General features: G+C 35.8%; 1 protein-coding gene across 2 annotated transcripts in view; it reads left to right on the forward strand.

Annotated features, from left to right (window-relative positions):
- The window catches only part of KCNK2 (potassium two pore domain channel subfamily K member 2), a 136,178-nt gene that overhangs the window by 69,113 nt on the left and 45,128 nt on the right, over positions 1 to 21,937 (forward strand). For both annotated transcript variants that reach the window (XM_058538070.1, XM_058538071.1), the window contains 3 exons: positions 6,338 to 6,498; positions 9,239 to 9,425; positions 21,017 to 21,156. In XM_058538070.1, the coding sequence (XP_058394053.1) occupies positions 6,338 to 6,498; positions 9,239 to 9,425; positions 21,017 to 21,156 (488 nt within the window). The remainder of the gene's footprint in view (positions 1 to 6,337; positions 6,499 to 9,238; positions 9,426 to 21,016; positions 21,157 to 21,937) is intronic.

The following is a 21,937-nucleotide window of genomic DNA, read 5'->3' on the forward strand; positions in this document are numbered from 1 at the left end:
TAGGAGTTAAAAGAAAACAAAACTTAATACTGTTTATTTTCCTTTTTCTTCTTGCTATAGCAGTCTATTTCACCCAGAGGCAATAAAGATGCTGCTGACTGACCAGGGAAAGGGTCTGAAAGTCCAGACAATCACAAAGATTAATATTTTAAAAGCTTAGCGTACTGTATTGCTTAGAGTTAATGGATACCTTTCATAAGTCCATTAATAGTATCAAGTCATTTAACCAGTGTCTATTCATTGGTTAGAACATGTGGCAAATCTGTGGAGGGAAGTCTTCTCTTATTTTACACAGAGAAGAGGGGGAAGAAAATATGAGGAACCATCCCCTAAGCAGTCATTTGGTCCTTTCATCCAGGGAAATGTCTGGGGAGTTGTAGGCATGCCCTTTATGTCAGAAAACTGCTAGGTCACTTTTTGAGTGTGTGCACTGGGGAGTGGTGACTATGGAAGGGATGCCACCTCTGAGGCACAGATTCAGCCGTGGAGCTCAGCATAGTGGTGGTGAGAGAAATATTTGGAAGGTGAAGCAGATACTCAGAGAAAGATCATCAGGATCCTTCCTTCCTACTCCCTTCGGTCTCCCTTCTGCTAACTTTGTCATGGAGATAATAAAAATGAAGTACAGAGATGCCACAAGGAACTGGTCTCCATTATTTGATCAATGAAAGGTAGATTGGCTTTCCTTTTATCTAGAATTCTCTTTGGATTCTGGGCCATTTCATTGGTGATGTAAACAGGCTTCCTGAGGAAATCCTCTGTGAGCTTTTCTGAAGATGTTCCAGTTGCCTCCGGGCTGAATCTAAGTCAATGATGGATGAAAACTTGGAGACCTTGTTTCTTATGCCCTTTTAACTTGCATGGGACAGATCAAATTGAGTCCTCTGACAGCTAGGCTTTTATTTTTTAAATAGTAGAGCCTATTTATAGCAATGCCACAGTCAGAATTAAAAAAAGTCATATCTTTTATTTTTGATCCCTGATCCTTCCTGGAGGTAGGTTACTTCTTATAGATATAACTCTGAAGACATTTATTCTCTTATGCAAAAAGAGAAAATGGGATGGAATAGGATAACTCCAATGCCTGCCCTCCCTCAGGCCACACAGTTATTCATCTGGAGTGGCAGTAAAGAACAGTGTTGGCTCTTAGCAGGACTCTCTGGAATAATCAGAGAACCCATCTCAAAACAGTCCACCCTGCTAACTCGGCAAGGCCTTCTTATTCTTGGTACTCTGCATATTGATGTTAGAATAAAAGACAGCGTTGAAGTTGTTGAGTTCATTTTTTTGGATAGTGTACAGAAATGGTGTATTGTCCCAAATAGTTCAGGTTAAACATGTTTTTAAACCTTTGGGATGGCCTTCTTCTTCTTCAGATTACCTTGATACAAGATTTCTGGGCCTTTTTCTTACTTGCCCTGGATGGATCCCTTGCACATATTGCTCTGGTGTTCAGCATTCCAAGGCATTAGTAGATAACAGCAAATGGAGTTAAATGCATAGACACCTTACATCAGAGCCCATGGTCCCATTAGTTTTCTCTAGGTCTTGGAGTGCCAGCCATGGCAGGCTCTTTATCCTGACTCGAGGCTTCTTCCTTTTCTCCAGGGCTGTCAGCCCTTCTTATCCTCTGAGCAGAGCATATATGTACTGCTGGATCCTTTACAACCCATGGAAGTTTCTGAAGCCACATCAGAACAAGACAGTGAGTGGACAAGAACCTTACTCACTCCTTCTCTGATTCTTTCTTCCCAACACTGGGATCTACTGGGGAAGGAAAGGGGGCGTGCTGGCCTTTTTTCTTCTACATAAAATGGAAAAGCACATTAATATAGTTTTTAAAAGAGTATCTTTGTTATATATGTAATACACTTTTGAGGTGTTTTAAATTATTATTATCTCATTTACTATCTTATTGTTTCATCTGCCCTCACGTTTTCTTTTCTAGTACTACTTACATGTTTATTATTTTTCAGATACTATAACTAGTAGGTGAAAGTTTGAGGAACAGAATATTTACCTACTCTCAAAGTGTTTCCCCATAACTGATGTATTAATCACAAAGGAAATAAATAGTAAGTTTTCAGTGGAGAAATCTGGTGGACATACCTTAACCAAGGACTCAAAATCAACCTCACTGTTATAGGACAAACCATCACGTGCCTCCAGATATGATGCACTGAGAAGGACCCAATATCACATATGTGGTATTTCTGCCAAAAATGTATAACTTGAACCCATTTGTGAGAAAATACCAGACAAAGTAAAATGGGGCAGCGTTTTACACAATAACTGGCTTGTATTGTTTAAAAAACATTAAAGTCATAAAAGACAAAGAAAGGTTTAGGAATTATTCTAGGAGATTAAAAGAGACTAAAGAGATATGCCAATTAAATGCAACTCATAATCTTGCATTGGATCCTGTAAAAGGGAAAAATAGTGTTACAAAGGACATTAATAGGACAATTGGTATCATTTGAATATAGACTGAGGTTAGATGGTAGTACTGCATCAGTCCAAAATGTAAAACACTGCAGGTGATTATCTGGCCTCTGCCTGCTTCTTATAGCCTTATTCTTCCTCTATTTTGGCTGCACTCACCTAGCATGAACTCACTTTCTGTAGCTTGCAACCATTACTTTTGTTCTTTGCCTTGAGCATCAGATTAGGTCTATTTCCTTTTCCATATTTAATCATTCAGTTAGTTGAAATCAGCTAGTCTGCCTCTTTCCACTCTCAGTTGTCTTTTCTTCAGCATAAACACCCCCGATCCATCCAACCATTCTGCGTGCCTTCCTCTATGCATGCTATTTTGCCAATGTTCCTTCTAAAGAATGGCACCCACAATTTGACAGAGCATTTCAGAACGTGGTGGAGAACACTGTGTAATCATGACCCCATTAGTCTGGCTTTTAAATAGTTTGCATACCGATAGGACTAAATACATTGATCCTCTAATCTTTGCTTCTACCGATACTATTACTAATAGTAATTATAATAATTGTTATTATAGCATTTAACATATTTTGAGCACATAGAGTATAATAGATTTTCCTGAGCATCTTTCATGTAATACCTTTCTTAGTTCTTACAACTTGATGAAGTAGATAATAATAATATATCCTTTTAACAGATGATAAAATAATTTGCCCAAGGTCACATATCTAATGAGTGATGGATCCTGGAATAGTTATAATATATTGCCAAACTTTTACAGAGTTTTTATCTTGATATCTCTCTCAATCAGTTTATTTTAGACTTTAAAGTAAAATATTACTTTTAAAAACCATAATGTTTGCATAAATCTGTGGACTCATTAGATGATCAATATTTAACATCTTAGAAAACATTGGTAAATTCACAGATCTAATTTCTTTTGTGATATAAACATGAATTTACCTTACAAGTTGTTTGATACAAGTATGCATTTACCTCACATCACCAAAAAGTTGCGTTGAGGGGGGCTGGGAGGGGGGCGTAGCAGTTAAGTGTGCACACTCCACTTCGGCAGCCCAAGGGTTTGCAGGTTTGGATCCCAGATGCGCACGGACACACCACTTGTCAAGCCATGCTGTGGTGGGCTCCCATATAAAGTAGAGGAAGATGGGCACGATGTTAGCCCAGGGCCAGTCTTCCTCGGCAAAAAGAGGAGGATTGACATCGGATGTCAGGTGAGGGCTGATCTTCCTCACAAAAAAAAAAAAAAGTTGCATTGCAATGACAGGAAACATACAAATAGTGGGAAAAAATTCCGTAGTATGTTTGAAGGCAGGGAAGGTGTCGTGAGGGCACCACAACAGGAATGGATTTGGGAGAGTGATATGATGCATATAGATTCAGATTGACCGTGAAATCTTTTTGAATTGAAAAGCCCACATTCCCCATAGAAGCAAAACAGAGGATTCCAGAAAGAAAGTTTTTCTAAGGAAACGTCACAAAGACACCAAAATTAGAAGCAGAAGTGAGCCCATGGGCAGTAGCCTGTAAATACATCAAAGTTCTGTGGAACCACTAATCCTAACTTTTACAGTAGCTGTCTCCAGTCTTTGCCTCCTGAATAGTACTGTGAATACAAGCTTTTCAAGCAGAGTTATGTTAGGGACATTCCCAGAGTAGGCAGCAGGCCTGAGAAGCAGTAAAATGGCTGTGAGCTGCTGGCTGCCATGAGAAATTAGGAGACCCGGCTCTCAGAAGTTACATGAGGTGCACACCCACATGAAAGCCCAATCGGATGCCAGTCCCCTTTTTTCTGGCCAACACAACTACTTCACCGGGGATCCTTTAAAGAGAATCTTACGTACACTACAAGATCAACTGCAACTCTCACTGAGGCTGGGAAATACATTTCAGATGCAAATACTAACCAATTTAATATTGTATTGTGCTTACAAGTATGAAAATATGACCAGGAACTCTCAAACACTTGAAGAAATTTACCTAAATAAAAGAAGTATAGGGCTTCTCTCAAGGAATGGAGTTAATATATGGGACAACACCAAAAAACAACAAAAAATGGATATAAGTATTATTTTTGTGGCATAAGAACAGGCTAATGATAAAAGGCAAAATTCTTGAAAATTAGATACATTAAAAAAAAATTGTATATATATGCCACATCGTCTTTATCCATTCATCCATTGATGGGCATTTAGGTTGCTTCCAAGTCTTGGCTATTGTGAATAATGCTGCAATGAACATAGGGGTGCATATATTTTTTCAAATTAGTGTTTTCTTGTTCTTTGGATAAATACCCAGAAGTGGAATAGCTGGATCATATGGTATTTTTATTTTTAATTTTTTGAGGAATCTCCATACGATTTTCTATAGTGGCTGCATCAATATCTTGCCATTTGTGACAACATGAATGGACCTTGAGAGTATTATGCTGAACGAAATAAGTCACACAAAGACAATTACCACATGACTTCTCTCATATGTGCAAGATAAATAAACAAACACATAGATATGAAGACCAGATTGATAGTTACCAGAGCGGAAAGGAGCAGTGGGGAGATGAATGGGGTAAAGGGGGCGTGTGTACGATGATGGTCGGCAACTAGACTTTTGGTGGTGAACACGATGCAGTCTATACAGAAGTCGAAATATAATGATGTACACCTGAAATTTATATAATGTTATAAACCAATGTGACCTCAACAAAAAAACTCAAAAAAAGAAAAGCCCCACAAAACCCATAGATGAATTGACTAGCAATGAACACCAAACTGATCGAGTAGGAGGAAAAGAAAGATGGTGATATTATGGGGAGAAAAATATATGGGTTAATGTGACCAAATATTAGTCCACCCTCCTCTCCCAGGGAAGTGTTGTAAGGGGACCACAACAGGAATGGGTTTTGGGGAATGACTTGAAGCCCTTTGATGCTATATGCCCTTTTTGTATCCCACAAATAGAACATCATATTATTTTCAAATAACAGTGAAACAAACTCAAAAATTGACCATTATAAAGCCACAAAGAAAATCTCACTAGATTCCAAAAGTAAAAATCATACAAGCCATGCTCTTTGACTGTAATAGTCATAAAACTAGAAAGTAACAACAAAAAGCCAATCCTAGAGTATCTGTCCACATTTTTGAGTAAAAGAGGAAATTAAAAGTAGAATTCCAGATTAATTTAATGCAAAGGACAAGGAGAGGATTACATATCAAAAGAGGTATTCTGTGGACTTCTAGAAGGCATGCATTCTTCACCTCAAACATGTATGTAGATATTGCTTCTGTTATTAAAAAAAAGAGGGGAAATAAAGTTGAACTGACTTAATCGTAACAGGTAGACATCCTTACACAAAATTGGAAAGCCTTCAAAATCCTCAGAACTTTAAAAAGTTTGATAATTTTAAGTTTTTAGTTATTGCTCTTTGGCAGGTACTTGAATGAAAACAAGATTTAAAATTGCTATTAAACTTTAATCTTTAAATACTTTAATCATGTTTTAATTCTCTTAAACTAAGGCAATATACTCTTCTCCATAAATGGCAATGAAAGCTTTCCAGTCAACAGGATTATCAATATAGAGAGAGAGAAGTAAATTTAATGAAAGTATTGGCTTTGTTACATGTGTTACCCCCTCAGTTTTCATTATCTAATTTAATTGGAACATTGGTTATACTTTGTAGGTTATTGAAATATTTGCTTATAAGAGTATTTTATACTAAAATATATTAAAAGGTTATGTAATGCAAAGGGATTCTTAACTACTTGAAATCTGTGATTAATATCTTACAATATTTGGGAATTTCTGAATCAACCTTGAGGTCATATGTGTTAAACCATTATTCATTTATAAACAACTGAATTCCTCTTTTTCTATTTAGGATTTGGAAACATCTCACCGCGCACAGAAGGGGGAAAAATATTCTGTATCATCTATGCCTTACTGGGAATTCCCCTCTTTGGTTTTTTGTTGGCTGGAGTTGGAGATCAATTAGGGACCATATTTGGAAAAGGAATTGCAAAAGTGGAAGATACGTTTATTGTGAGTATGATAGCCTTTTAACTACGTATGTTTACCGTTAAATTTTTAAAAATATTACAACTTTTCCATCATCTCAGGTACAGTTAGACATTCACTTATTGAGGTTCCATAACAATTTATATGTACCTCTATTAGCATGTAATTACTGTAGTACTGTATTATAATACTGTATTAGTCACTGTATTATAATTATTTTTATACTTATCTAAATGAATAAATTGATGCATGAGGAAACCCCAAAAATATGAAGGAAAAAAGGTAGAAATCTGACAGTCCTAGGTTCAAATTCCAGATATAGTGTCTCCTAGCTATATTCTCTAAACTAGTTATTTTACCCTTAAATCTCCATTTTGTCATTTATGTAATATGAGTAATGGTACTAGTGATGAGGCATTACTCTGAGAGTTAGAGATAATATAAATTAAAGCTTAACATAGCTAATAAATGACTAACAATATTTTATTTGAAAAATTGCTTTGGTACTCTTGTTCCTTGCTGGTGACATTGTAGACTTACATAGCCTTTTTGTGAAGGATGTAATAATATATAGCAAGCACAATAAAAGTGATCATGTAACTTAATTCAGTAATGCCATTGGTAGAAATTTATCTAATGGGATGTAATTCAATAGAACCAACAGTAATATACATGAAGATGTTTGTGGCTCTATTATATTCAATAGAAAAATAAATAAAATTAAAATGCTTTTTTAAGAATTTTAAGTAAAAAATGATAAAAATACCCTCATGATTACAAGCGTGAATTCTTGAAGAAAATTATAGAAAAAGAAAATGATTATTTAGGAAGGTGGGATTATAAATGATTTATTACTATTGTCACCACTATCACAAAAACATTTTATTTATTACTCAATAATGTTTTATCTTTTCACAAAAATTTCAACAAAGTGTTTTACATTTAACTCCATTGATGAAATAAAACTATTGAGTATTGTTTTTTGCAATTTAAGTTTTAGTTCCAGTTTTTAGCATTAGTTATGTTTCATATTTATGTTCAGAGTTAGCTCTGAAATTTTTTTGCTGTTAGTGTGGGGTAAGGCATGGTTATTCCAAAATAGGAGTTTTATCCTTTTTTGGTATTATATTTTTCTTATATTGATCTTAAAAGTATCCTGTATTTATACTAATCAAGAGGGCAGATTAGTGGCATGAACTTGGTAACACTAAATTGTTTATTCATTCAACAAATCTTTGAGTGCCTACTGGATGCAGGGTAATGTTTCCATGCTGTATCTACATCAACACACAAAACAAATTCCATGCCCTAGTGGGGAATACATTCCAGTGGTCATGATTCAGCATTTAGAACTAAACACTATTCTGAGAACTTTGCAAATATGAATTCATTTTACTCTCACATATGTGATAAGGAGAGTAGACTAGAGAAACTTGTTTTCGCTCTCCGTTCTGTGATTTCACAGATCTTTATCTCTAGAAGATTTTCAGGCTCTAAAATTCAGTGATATTGATATGGTGGCGATGTGACCTATAATTTTCACAGTAGGTAGGACAGATCCAGTGAGAGATGAAATATATATCGTGACTAACCTCAAAGGGAGATCTGAAGATAAACTGCTGTGTGTACAAATTTCGCTTAATACATTATAACTGTGGAGACTCCTGATGAGAGAAGGTGGTAAAAAAAATATGGGTCCTTCTGGGCCGGCCCCGTGGCTTAGCGGTTAAGTGCGCCCGCTCCGCTACTGGTGGCCCGGGGTTTGGATCCCGGGCGCGCACCGATGCACCGCTTCTCCGGCCATGCTGAGGCTGCGTCCCACGTACAGCAACTAGAAGGATGTGCAACTATGACATACAACTATCTACTGGGGCTTTGGGGGAAAAAAAGGAAGAGATTGGCAATAGATGTTAGCTCAGAGCCGGTCTTCCTCAGCAAAAAGAGGAGGATTAGCATGGATGTTAGCTCAGGGCTGATCTTCCTCACACACATGCAAAAAAAATATGAGTCCTCTGAGGGCAGCTGTAGCTTAGGGTTGTTAAAGACTTATCTTTGCCTACATGTCATGTTTAACATATTTAGTTGTGCAGTTTAGGGCCATAGAACATCTGGTTAAGGCCATCTGGTTGACATGGGAAGCAAGTGTGGACTTTACATCTGTTCGTATTACACTCTAATAAATTGAATAATGATAGAAAAACATGATAGGAGTGAGAGGAAAAAGTCTTCGTGAAATTAATAATTTTATTAATTATCAGTAGTAAATATTTAATTCATGATCCAGTTTTCTTCATTTTCATATATTTCGATTGTGTTTGGCCTACAATTGGTTGTATGCCTTTAGAATAGAAATATTTCAAAAGTAGTTCAGGTAAACAAAGAATGATGTAAATCTGAAATCACATTCTCAGAGTAAATGAATTTACTTTTGAAAGTATTTAGGATTTGGGGTTTCCATAGCAATTTATATGTACCTCTATTAGCATGTAACTCGCGGTACATCTTTACCTGTTGTAAAGCTATATAAGGGTAAAGTAGTATCATTATTAGCATTTATTGTTTTGAGTTATGTTATACCTAATTTTTATGAGTACAGACGATTGAAAATTAAGTATAAAAGGGGATAAAATAATGTTCTCACTTGCTAATTTACTGAAAACAGTGTATTTAGGTTAGCTTTACAGGCACACCAATAATCAATCAATCTCAATTTCTCTCTCTCTCTCTCTCTCTCTCTCTGTATCTCTTTCTCTCTGATCCTTAGAAGTGGAATGTTAGTCAGACCAAGATTCGCATCATCTCAACAATCATATTTATACTGTTTGGCTGTGTACTCTTTGTTGCTCTGCCTGCGATCATATTCAAGCACATAGAAGGCTGGAGTGCCCTGGACGCCATTTATTTTGTGGTTATCACTTTAACAACCATTGGATTTGGCGACTACGTTGCAGGTAAGTTTTCCTGGCACCAACACTGCTCTCCTAATCAGTGTCCTTTAGTTAGACTTCTCGTTGGGGTTGGCAGCACAACGCAGTGGCTGTATTAGTTTCCTAGGGCTGCCATAACAAAGTGCCACCAAGTGAATGTCTTTACACACAAGAAATCCATACTCTCGCAGAAGTTCAAAATAAAGGTGCCAGCAGGGGCATGATCCCTCTGAGGCTCTAGGTAGCCTCCTTCCTTGCCCCTTTCCAGCTTCTGATGGAGGCCATCACTGCTCACTGCGTGGCCATCATCTTGGCTTGCAGCTGCATCATTCTCACCTCTGCTTCCCTCATCACATGGTGTTCTCCCTGTGTCTCTGTTGCTATGTCCAAATTTCCCTCTTCTTATGAGGACACCAGTCATATTGGATTAAAAGCCCACTCTACTCCAGTATGAGCTCGTCTTAACTAATTACCTCTGCAAGGACTTTATTTCCAAATAAGGTCATGTTCTGAGGTACTGGGGGTTAGGACTTCAACATATATTTTTGGAAGACATAATTTAATGCATAACAGTGACAGAGCCAAAGGAAGTCATTTTGTGACAGTGGAGAAAAGCAGAAGGGTGCAGTTGAACATTTATTTTTCATTCTGTGAAAGAAATTTAAATTGCTGGTTGTTGAGAATTTTATATTCCCACCCTAATTTCAGAAACCAAATATTTGCCTCTTAATTTTTTTTTTTTTAGTGGTAAAAGAATTCGAGTTTAACTTATCTTTGCTCTTTTTACTTAGACCTTTTCATGTCTTAGTTTTAAAAACACCTGCAAACTTCACAAGATGTTCTTAGCTTCTTAAAACCTTCTTTTCTCTAAGATATTTACCTCTGTTAATTTTCAATTCTCAGGACAATTTTTTTTTTTTTTTTTGCTGAGGAAGACTCGCCCTGAGCTAACATCTGTTGCCAATCTTCCTCCTTTCGTTTTAAGAAAGATTAGCCCTGAGCTAACATCTGTGCCCATCCTCCTCCATTTTGTATGTGGATCACCACCACAGTATGGCTGACAAATGATGTAGGTCCATGCCTGGGATCTGAACCCGTGAACCCAGGCCACTGAAGTGGAGTGCACCAAACCTAACTGCTACACTACAGAGCTGGCCCCCTGAGGACAGTATTTTTGACCTTAGCTAAAGTGTCCACATTTTTTATTCATGTTTTTTTATTTTTCCTTTTCTATATGTGTTATTTCAATCGCTGTCTGCTTTATTGTTATATCTCTTAGGTCTTACATTCCTGTCATTTCAAGTCTCTCTTTCCCAGTATATTTTCCAACTATTATTATTGTTCTAATCCAATTTTAAATAAATTATATTAAGTGTAAACATAATGTAGTAATGCTCTCTCATGGATCATTTTGATCACCTCCTGAAAATATAAACCATTCTTTTAAAAAAAAAATCCATTTGAAGTATTAGAAAAACATACTAAACATTTTAGTAGGAATTATTAAACTTCTCAGAATAAACTTACCAGACTAATTTAGTTTTAGGAGGATGTTATACTTTCTGGCTCTCTACTGTTTTTTCTTGACCAAAACTTCTTGCTTAAATATTTTCAGAAAAGAAAATATGTTGCATAGTTCTATAAAATCTCAGAGAAGGCTGATACTTCATCTGTTTTTATTGATTTGTTAATTACAGTTTAACCAGGCAAAGCCCTCCTTTCCAGGGAATGTATAATATCCTTGAAGATGGGAATGTTTTCATAAGTGAAGCTTTGCTTTTGGTCAAAAATACTAGGTACACATTCTCTGTACTGGATGGAGGCCCCAGCAGAGGAGAGTCCCTCACTCTCCTGGAGATCTTTTAGTTTTCTTATTAGCAAAATGTGGGGAGAAGAATCTCAGAATTTTTAGCTCCATAGAAGAAGACAAGCTTCTGTCCTAAAATACCCATTTTTCTACCTTTCATTGATGATGTATAATTGGCTTAAGTAGAAGTGGAAAGTGCATTAATATAGGAGAAAGTGAGACACAGTGATGATAACAAAATTTATACTTGTGATGTGTTAATCTTAGGTTCTTGTACCACTTTATAAATATAATTAAGGTCTTATAGCAGCTGTGGAATATATAGGTATTAGGTGACGAGTCTTCTATTTTCAGGCCAACAGCCTTGTATTGCACATGTTATTTTATTCTATTTAATTTTGAATTGTTTATGGTAATGAATAAGTATATTTATTTGTTTATTTATTTTTCAGCTTTAATGAGATGTAGTTGACCAGAAAATTGTCAGATATTTGAAGTGTACACCTTTGTGATTTAAATATACAGTGTGAAAGGATTCCCACCATCTAGTTAATTAACACATCCATCCCCTCAGTTATTTCTTTATTTATTTGGTAAGAACATTTAAGTTCTATTATCTTAGCAAATTTCAATGATATAATACAGTGCACGTATTATTTTAAATGGTTGACAGACTGCATCAGTCCAATATGTGGCCCTCATGGTTTGGGACTCTAAAAAAACAAAAATTATAAATAAAATAAATGTGGGTGGAATCCTAAAATAATGTTGTATTTGTGACCACAGTATAAACTGGCTGAGAAAAAAGAACAAATATTTTTACTTTATGCTTTTGTCAAAGATGAAAAAAAATTTTTTTAAACTTACCTTAAGAAATTCACACTCTGAAACTGGCTAGATCGTGTGGGTCTATTAGTAGCCACTCTCAACTGCCTGAGGAGAGTTCAATGAAAACATTTTGTGTGTATCAGTGGGGACCCTGAATTCAGGGTCATGGCATAGTATTATAGGGGAACAGGGTAACAAACGGATATTTGGGTGGCATTAAGTATAGTCTAATAAACATCTTCATTATTACTAGGATTTTATTTAATTGTAGCCCACTTTAAATCTGTTATTTTAATTTTATTTTGCAGAGGAAATAATGAAAAATGGTAGAAATACACCTTGCTAATAATTAGCAAAGAAATTTGATATGATTAAAATGACAAATGATAACTTATAGAAGATAACTTAGAAAAGTGAAAAGATAACTTAGAGAAGAGGCATATTGACACTGGTTTTGTTGACTCATCTCTGTCTCCTTAATTTATGTGTTTTATAGTTATTTTGGTCTGTATAAACTGTAGAACTCTGTTCCTGGTACTGTAGTCTTTACATGCCAGGTCCTTGTGCCCAGGGAGCATGAGAATGTGAATGAGCGGGCAGATGTGGCAAAGGCTGAGTAGGAAATGGTGTGCTTTGCAAGAGCCTTTGGAAAAACAAAAATTGTAAGTTTGTTTTTAAAGGATCTTGGAAAAGAATTGCCTCATATTGTTCAAGAGAGTGCATAAAAATAGTCTTTGCTTCTGGGTACCTTGTAACTATAAGTAAAATTAGCCATTGAGCTAAAGCGAGTACGCTACCTGGGAAATATTAGTTGTTTACTTTGTAGAACCTTCCCTCTTCCTATTAAATGTCACTACAGATAATGTTCTCACTTAATTTTGGTAATTTTGCTGGGGAAAAGCAAGAGGTATTGCTCTAACTTGAGTTTTCTCATCTCTCTATTGGGCTATAAATCTCAAAAGAAAACAAGGATGTCCCTCCTGTGATGCACACTCACCGTCTGATGCCCGTCTCTAGGCTGCAAACCCTGTTCTGGGTAGGATTAAAGTTCCATTACATTGTAGTGAACTTCTTTGAAGAAAAATTAAAGAATATATTGTTTAAACTCATGTTATTAAGGGAAAAAAAAGTAAATTTTGGAAAGTGATATATAAATGTTTAGGATACAGATTGTAATCTTGCTGTAATTATTAGGAGCATCTCAAGAGCAGCAAGTGATGATGAGGTGTTTTAGACAGAGTGCTGAAACAGAGTGCTCATCCGCAGGGAATGAACAAGGAAGTCCGTGCAGGTAGACTTTCTACCATGGGAAGAAAATACAACTCCTCTTTCTATGTATTTTTAAATGTCATTCTTTACTTTTTATTTTTTATATGTCATAATGTTCATGATATATTAGAGCATAATAGATTTCTAATTCATAAATAAATATATATTTAAATTTGCATTCACAAATCCTTTTCACTGTTGGTGATATTGAATCAAAAGCTTTTAGAGACCACTAGTAAAGACAAATATGCACAGGGTTGAGGTTTCTCTGGGTATGTCACTGAACATAGGGATTCAACATTTGGTCCTTTTTCTGCAGGAAGAGATCTCCCAACAAATCTTAATTTTATAATTATATTTATGCAAGGGATGTGTTTTAGTGGCTGGTTGGTTACCTTAGTGATTGGTTTCTGCTCCTTCCTGATGGACCTTTTTGTTCTTTCACCAGCAGTCAATATTCTAGAGCTACAACTGACCTGGGAGGCCCCAGGGACCCTCCCATGCTTATTTCACATATGAATAAACAGACCCCTATTGCTAAGGGTAGTGCCTGCAGAGTAACCTTTCCTAAAAGGTGAGAAGAAAGAAAGTAAATTATTTAGCAAGGTGTCATTTACTTGATTTTAGCAATGCCTATAACAATTTCTAGTCAAATTTGTAGAGGTAAGTTAAAGTTAAGGGCAAAAATTATATTTGAGAATTAACTGTTGATTTCCTATATTTTGTTTCTTAACTTGTGTCACTTTATTTTTCATTTGATGAGAAGTCTGGTTGATAAGTTGTTAAATCATGTTTGCCTTAGGGGCTGAGAGCTAGATCAGCCCTTCTTCATTAAAATCAAAGAAGTAATATTAATTGTATAGAAATGTGTGAGAAGATTGAATTCTGCTTCTTCAGGTTTGCCTTTACAATTTGTCTTTTATGTCTGTGATTTAAAAAAAATTAGTTGGTGATTCTTCAAAATTGGAGAAAAGTCAGATAATTACCTAATTTAACACAATGGATAATTCTTTTTCAAAGCTCATGTCTCCTTTATTATAGAGACATAGATAGTATAAAATATATACTGTTAGGGTTAGAGTGGGTCGTGCAAACTAAGAAACACATTTCCACAGCTTGTTTAGAAGCTGCCCTAAGAAGTCCTTAAAAACGTTCCTTTTCATAAATGAGCTTAGTTCATAAGGGATAATATGAATGAGTGAAAGCCAGATGCAAATTTATAGTTTCACAAAACAGTCCTCACATTACCTACTTTTTTAATAAAAACCAAACATTTTAGCGAAAAATTTAGATGTTCTAAGAAATTCTCATGGTTAATATTATGAAAAGGCATTTTCCATCTGAGAATAAATTTATTTAGCTATCCAAATATATCTTCTTGGAATTTTGAGCAGTGAAATTCAGTATATTAAGTTCAATAATGAAATTTTCTTCATCTTACCTGTAGTTGTTAAATGCTTACTGGGTTAATCATACTTTATACTTAGTGCCTTATGCTCATCTATATAGAAAATATAATTTGGGACATTCCCAGGTAAAATTCTTCTTCTGGTACATTTACCTTTACTAAATTTTTACAAATTTTCACAGTTGTGTAATTATTTGTCATCACATTTTTCGACTTAGAAACAACATATTTGTATATCTCATATTAAGAATTAAATTTTCTTGGAATGTATTTTCAAAGTCATTATTGGAAGTACAGGTTTTAATAACCAAACTATTGCTTTCCCTCATAACTAAAAACGTGACTCATTCAGTGGAGTGCTCAAAGCTTGCTTAATGGAAGGGGATTTTATTATGAAAACATGTAAATCGCTATTGAAAAACCATGGCAAGTTTTTTGTTCAAAACAGTTTATTCTAGTAGAGACCCACTAGAAAGCAGTTCCTGATGTTGTCTAAAAGTTTTGCAGCTATGTCAGTGGCCAGTTATTAAAATTGCTATTGAGCTGATCACTGAGTTAAACTTTGCCTGGAATGAAACAGTAACAAGAAAGTGACTATTGAGAGGCGAGGTCTGCTGAAGAACAGTCACTACCACGGCAACAAGGGCTCAGAAAAATCGCTTTGAGGCAACAAGGGCTCAGAAAAATCGCTTTGATCAGAAAGGCAGGGTTTATGTAACTGCTAGGGAGATGTATCATATTCATCATTCATTCCTTTGTTTATTCAGATTTTGAGCACATTCACATAGTGAGCACATATTATATATTAGATACTGTGTTTAGCACTTAGTGATAATGACTTCTCTAGTTCCTGTTCCTATGGAACAGAATGTTTTAAATCCAGGAGCAACAATTAAATTAAATAGGGAACCTCCTCTCTTCCTGTTAGTTGTTCTGTTTTATAATACAGGAAAACTCTGTAAGAGGTCTATCACCCCCTGATTCAGCCCGTGACTCTTAGAGATCACACAAGAGAATTGATAGCTGTCTGCATGATTAATTAAATGGGATTTGACCCAAAGGGGTCACAAATCCTAGGGACTGTGGGTAAAACAAGAAGTTATTTAACTTCTGGGATTCAGAATGGATATATAGAAGCATTGTAGAAACAGTGGAGACAAAAATGAGAAGGAAAACATTCAGTGATTGATTGATAGTTATGGCTTGGGTGAGGCAGGCAGTAAATTGTACTTAATGAAAAAGATTCCAAATTGCTCTATATAGAGACTTAAAAGTAGTTTCTAGGGATAACAATTGTGTACATCCTGTATACTGTAGATTTCCATCCTTATAGGATGAGCAAGTGAGACAATGTGTTGATCTTTCTTTCTTTATGATCTTAAGACTGTTGTTCTTCTGCTGACAGTTTTCCTAATTTTAGACCAAGCGGGAAATGGACAACTTCTTGAATGCTGAAATGGAAAAATGCCGAAATATAGGTTCAAATGTGTTTCATTTATGTGTTGAAGTACAGGTGCCTTGTGTTTTTCTGACTCAATAGCATATGAGAAGTTTCATTTAGTAGATGAGCTATTGCTTAATACTGAAGTTGTATTGCCAGTTGTGAAAAAGAAAACAATTTACAACGTTATTGAAAGAGCCTCTTAGTTCTTGAAGCACTGAGAAAACACTTCATTCAGTTAAACTGTTTTACTGTAAAAAAATATATACTAAAGCAAAAAACGATTTTTTCCCTTCATTTCACTCTGATTAATAAAAATAAAGTCAAACAAACCAAAAAAAAACTGAAATCAATATTTGATATCTAAACTAAAATACTTACAGACCAGTGTAAAGAAATGGTCTCCATTTTCTTTAGAGAAAAGTTATATGTCTATATCTGAATTCTACAATACATATATCATTTTAGAAAACCAGAGGAGAGGCATGGAGTTGATAACCTTAGCCCAGAATGGCTAGATGATTCTATAAATCAGGATACATCTTCTTTTTTTTTCCTTTATAAACATTTTGTGATTCAAGAGCATCACAGGGAAAGAATTGTATACTCGAGTTCTTTAGGGCGTATAATAAGGCCAACTGCTGGCAGCTGTTGGAATAAGGACAGAAGGAAGGTAAGGAGGCTCCTGGGAAAGCAGTGCTGATCTTCACACCCCCCCTGGTTTCTAGGTAAGAATCTCAAGGGGCAGAGGCACGCCTTCTTTGATTTAGTGTTTCCAGCCCTAACTAAGTGTCAACCATGCAGTTTGGGCAGAAAATCTTGGTGGATAAATGATGGGAATGCCAGTAGCTAAGATCATAGGTGACAGGGACAACCTGGTTCAGTGAAAAGAGCCTGTGATATGGAACCAGACAGGCCTGGGTTTGAATTCTAGCTCTGTTGCCCCCTTTCCTCTGTGGCCTGACATGTTATTTTACCTGCTGAGACTATGGCTTCTCTATGGTAAAGGGAGGATACTTTCTGTTGGAATTTCAGGGAGCTAATATGAATCTGTCTTTCACTCCTGAGTTATGAACAGACTGTGAGAGTGATGGCAATTGAATTATCAGCTCAATTACTGGTAAAAGTGGCTAGATATATGGCTTAAATCTATGGCCAAATGGTCTTTCTAAGAGCCCTGTCTTAAGTCAATGGAAATGTGAGGAGTGGAAATAAAGTCTCCTCAACATCTACCCCTCGGGACTTTAGGATGGAATGATTTCATTTAGGTGGGAAATCAGTAAGTCTTAGTTTTCATCTCTCTCAATCAGATTTTGACTATTTTGTAAATTAGCTGAAATGAGCATAAAGACTGGGTTAGGTAGGACCACCAGACCAAAACCAAAGAACCTTCCAGGAAGTGCCTTGTACGGCCTCATGGGCGGTTCTGCCCCCCAACCAACAACTCTTTGGGACCAGATAGGAAATGGGCTTTCTTAATGCTGAATAGAAGGATTGTTGCCAGCAAATGTTTAGGAAACTCACCTGAGGAGAGAATGGGTTCCTAGCAACAATGCTGGCCTGAACCTTTCCTGAGCTACATTTTTAGTAGTTTAATCTGTTAGATGAGATTAGGCTCTGGTTGATTTCCTTATTTAAGCACCAAGAAGTCCAGAGAAAAATGGCGCCATTTAAAAGAGGTCCTCCCATACCATATGAGAGTCAGGAAGAGACTTATTTTAACTACTTGGAAAAGTTTATTAGATTCCCAAAACCTTTGTACCTCCACCTCTCTTTGTTATTTTTATTACCGTTTGTCTGCTCTCTTGTAATGCTTAGCCAGAAAGCTCTTCAAATGGAAAGGACTTGTGTGCATATATTCAGTGGCAACAAAAGGAATCCAGGAGGGGAGAGTGAGTTGTAGCATCCTGCAGGCCTCATCCCAGGACTCTGTGGCAAGAGAAAAAACTATGGAATGGTGGAGCAGAGATGAGGGTAGGGGGTATATAGGGAGTGAATCCAGGACAGAGAAATTGCCCTGGGTTCTTAATAAGCAAGAGACCCATGTACAGGTTTCCTGAATGTAGCTAGACTAAAATTAATGCTTATAACAGGCAAGAAATTTTTTTAACTGTTTTCTAATTTAAAAATAAAACTGACTTTTTTTAGCAAACTATCTTAACATTACAGATATTTTAATTTGGATAAGATTCTTGGATCTAGTGAATTGAATAATGTGGAAATTAATTCATAAATCTGAGATATCAGCAAGTGAATAGGATTTGTGAGTTGTTTGACAATACTACTATATACATTAGCTTTTCCTATATCATTTGACTGCCAGTATTTCATCTCCAGTGTGGCAATTAAGAATGGGAAAACATCCCCCCCCCACCCCAGGCCTAGAATCCACTAAAACTTGTGGGATGAACATTTTACCCAAATATAGACCTTTAGTGATTAAGCTAATTTACTCTTTTCAAACTGTGACATCCTGTTTATAAGAAAGAAGGCTTATAAAGTCATCTTGAGCATGAACTAACTTCTAAAATCAACATTTTGGTGAACTTTGTGTAAAGTGAGTCACAACTATTTGGATGAAGATTTTCTGGTTTTGAAAGAGAAAGTACTTGGAATAAAATTCCATTTTGGTTTCTTGAAATGGAAACATTTGAAAAATGGAATTTGCTAGTGAGCCTATCATGTAACAAGTTTCCACACACATTTCTTAAGTCACTTCTGTGAATTTGTATAGCTACATCTCCCATGGGCCAAGTCTTAACCATCACAAGATGCATTTAGCCTCCATTATCCTTCCCAGAAATGATATTTTAAAAAATGCTGCACAAGGTAAAAATTTTTACAATATTTTGAAGGTAATATTACTTACTTTGTAAACCATATTCTTAAAATTATTCTTTGCCCTGAAGGAAAGCTAAACTTGTGTCTATTCATGTTATTTGCCTGGTAGAAAAGTGTTCTCTTTTTACTCTGGCCCTTTCATATTTGAAAATGTCATTGTGGGCAACTCACAGTCTAATTTATATAGAATAATGTTACATTCAAAATTTTGTATTTGATTTTAAATGTATACTTGCTGTTTATTAGTTGTACTTCTGAATGTACAGGTTGAATTTTGTTCAATTAAGTACATCCACAACCCCTGTTTAAGCATCACCAGCCTCTATGCTGTTGACCCTAAAATCCTATCTCCTGCTCTGCCCTGTTAAGTGTTGGTTCTGTACTTAAGGATCCTGCCTGGTGTCTCCACCTATTTGTACCTCAAGCACTTCAAGCCTATCATGTTCCAATGTGAATTACTTTTTTTTTTTTTTTTGCCGGTCACTGTTCTTTCCCCTGTGTTTCTTGTTCAATTGCTGGTGCCATCTCCCACGTGAGGGTCTCTGGTCATCCTAGAACCCTTCTTTTCACTTATCACACCACCTAACTGGTCGTCAATCCCTGATGATTCTGCCTCTAAAATGTCTCTTCTTTCCCTTCGAGCCCTAACTCAGGCACAGAAATCTCTTGGCTAATTCAGAACAAAAGTTTCTCGTGGGGCTTTCTTGTCAATCCTTCTTTCTCTGCCATGAGATCTTTCTGTGCATATAGTCAAACATGAATATACTCATCTGCCTGTAAACTTTACCTACTCTCCACTGCATTCGGAAGACATCCTTAGAACCTGACACAACATACTTTTTCTAGATTCCTCTCTTCTACCCGTTGCTCCTGCTTCTACCCCTGGCCCTTGTCCATATGTAGCTTTAGCCACTACTAAAAGTCCTTTGAATATACTGTGTATTTTCACACTGAACTTTTCTCTGTTTTGATCCTCATTACTTAAGACTCATCACCTTCTATCTTCTCACCTTCCTCCTTCCAGAAGTAAAAATCATTTCTTCTCTGTCCCCTCATAGCACTTTTTATTCTTTTTTGCCATCACTTGATAAACCTCATTATGGTTAATAGTCTATGTGAGTCTTTCTCAGGATAAATTATGAATTTCTCAAAGGAAAGACTTGTTTCCAAGTCTTGTGAGAAAAAGTAGTTCTTTCAGTGTTTAAGATTTAATAAGTGCCCCATTAATATGTGCTGAAGTAGGGATATGTTGAAATGTATTCAGATTCTCATAGGTGTAGTTACTGTACCAAATGAATGGAGAAGTAACAAAGATTAGAGTAAGCAAAAGAGCTCCTTTACTAATATTTTTTTGAGAGCTAGGCATTTAAATTTATGACAGACATGGGCATTCCTCTGAAAAGTCAGGGAATAATGCATGACTGTATCACCTTCAAATTACTGTTTGCTCAAACTAGACCCCTTAATGTATTGTCTCTGGCATTTGTTATCAATCCATTGCATTGGTGATTTTAAAATAAGAAACACTTTCTGTCTAGGTTGGCATTGAATTTATTGGCCAGCATGTACTGATTGGTTAGCATGAATTGATTGGCAGTAAGGTAAACACACTAAGTTAAACGCAGACCAAAAATAAAAAATGCCGCCTCTGTCTTCTACTTGTTACAGTAGAGGTGTAAAGAAAAACTAGTGCACATGGAATAATTAAGTGCTAGACTAGTTGAGACAGATTATAATAAACAAAAAAGAAACATTAAACAAGGAAAAATCATTATGACCTGGAGAATTAATGAAAGGTCTCATTAAGAACTTATTTACCTGGTTCTTAAAAATATAGATAAGGATTACATGAGTGAAAACAAGGAATTCCATATGAAGGAAATAATATGGATCAATTGACAAGATTTTTTTTTTGGCTTGTTTTGCAAGCCAAAATTCAGTTGATAATTTTAGCAAATATCTATATTGTTTACTTTTATGAATATGAAGTTATTTTGTTCTATTTTGTGTTTCTGTCACAGGTGGATCAGACATTGAATATCTAGACTTCTATAAGCCTGTCGTGTGGTTTTGGATCCTTGTAGGCCTGGCTTACTTTGCTGCTGTCCTGAGCATGATTGGAGACTGGCTGCGAGTAATATCAAAAAAGACAAAAGAAGAGGTGAGAATTAAGAAGTGTGAAAAAGCACTCTTATTTAGTTAATTCAGTAAATATTACTTTAATCTTTTTTTTTGCATTTACATTTAAAAATATTTAAATGGGGGCTGGCCCGGTGGTGCAAGTGGTTAAGTGCACACTCTCTGCTGTGGCGGCCCAGGGTTCAACGGTTCGGATCCTGGGCGTGCACTGACGCACCACTTGTCAAGCCATGCTGTGGCGGCGTCTCATAGAAAGTGGAGGAAGATGGGCATGGATGTTAGCCCAGGGCCAGTCTTCCTCAGCAAATAAAAGAGGAGGATTGGCAGACGTTAGCTCAGGGCCGATCTTCCCCCCAAAAAAAAAAATTTAAATGTTATTTAAAAGTTTTAATCTTTATGTTTGGTGTGAATTTGCTATATAAGGCTATGGGAAAATATATGAATTATAATTCATTTACTTAACAAATATTTACAAACACCTTTATGTGCCAGTGCTATCTAGGTACAAAGGCTAATTTGTAATAAAAAAAGATGTAATTAAAAATATTTTCCTCATTATTTCTTTTCTTTTTTCTTTTGTTTTCTTTTTTCTTCAAGGACACAAAGTAAATGTTATTCTGTAAAGAAAAATACGATAGAAAATATTTGTGTCAAGATATCAGTAGCATGAAAAAGTGAATGTATTATATAATATTGAGTTTTTTTTGCTATATTCAGTTATTCTCTTTTTTCTTATGTCTCTGTAAATGTGTACAAGTGCACATGTATACACACCTATATTCCCCAAAGCTGTGTGCATTATG

This window comes from Diceros bicornis, chromosome 4 (assembly GCF_020826845.1).
Source record: "Diceros bicornis minor isolate mBicDic1 chromosome 4, mDicBic1.mat.cur, whole genome shotgun sequence".
Lineage (NCBI taxonomy): Eukaryota > Metazoa > Chordata > Mammalia > Perissodactyla > Rhinocerotidae > Diceros > Diceros bicornis.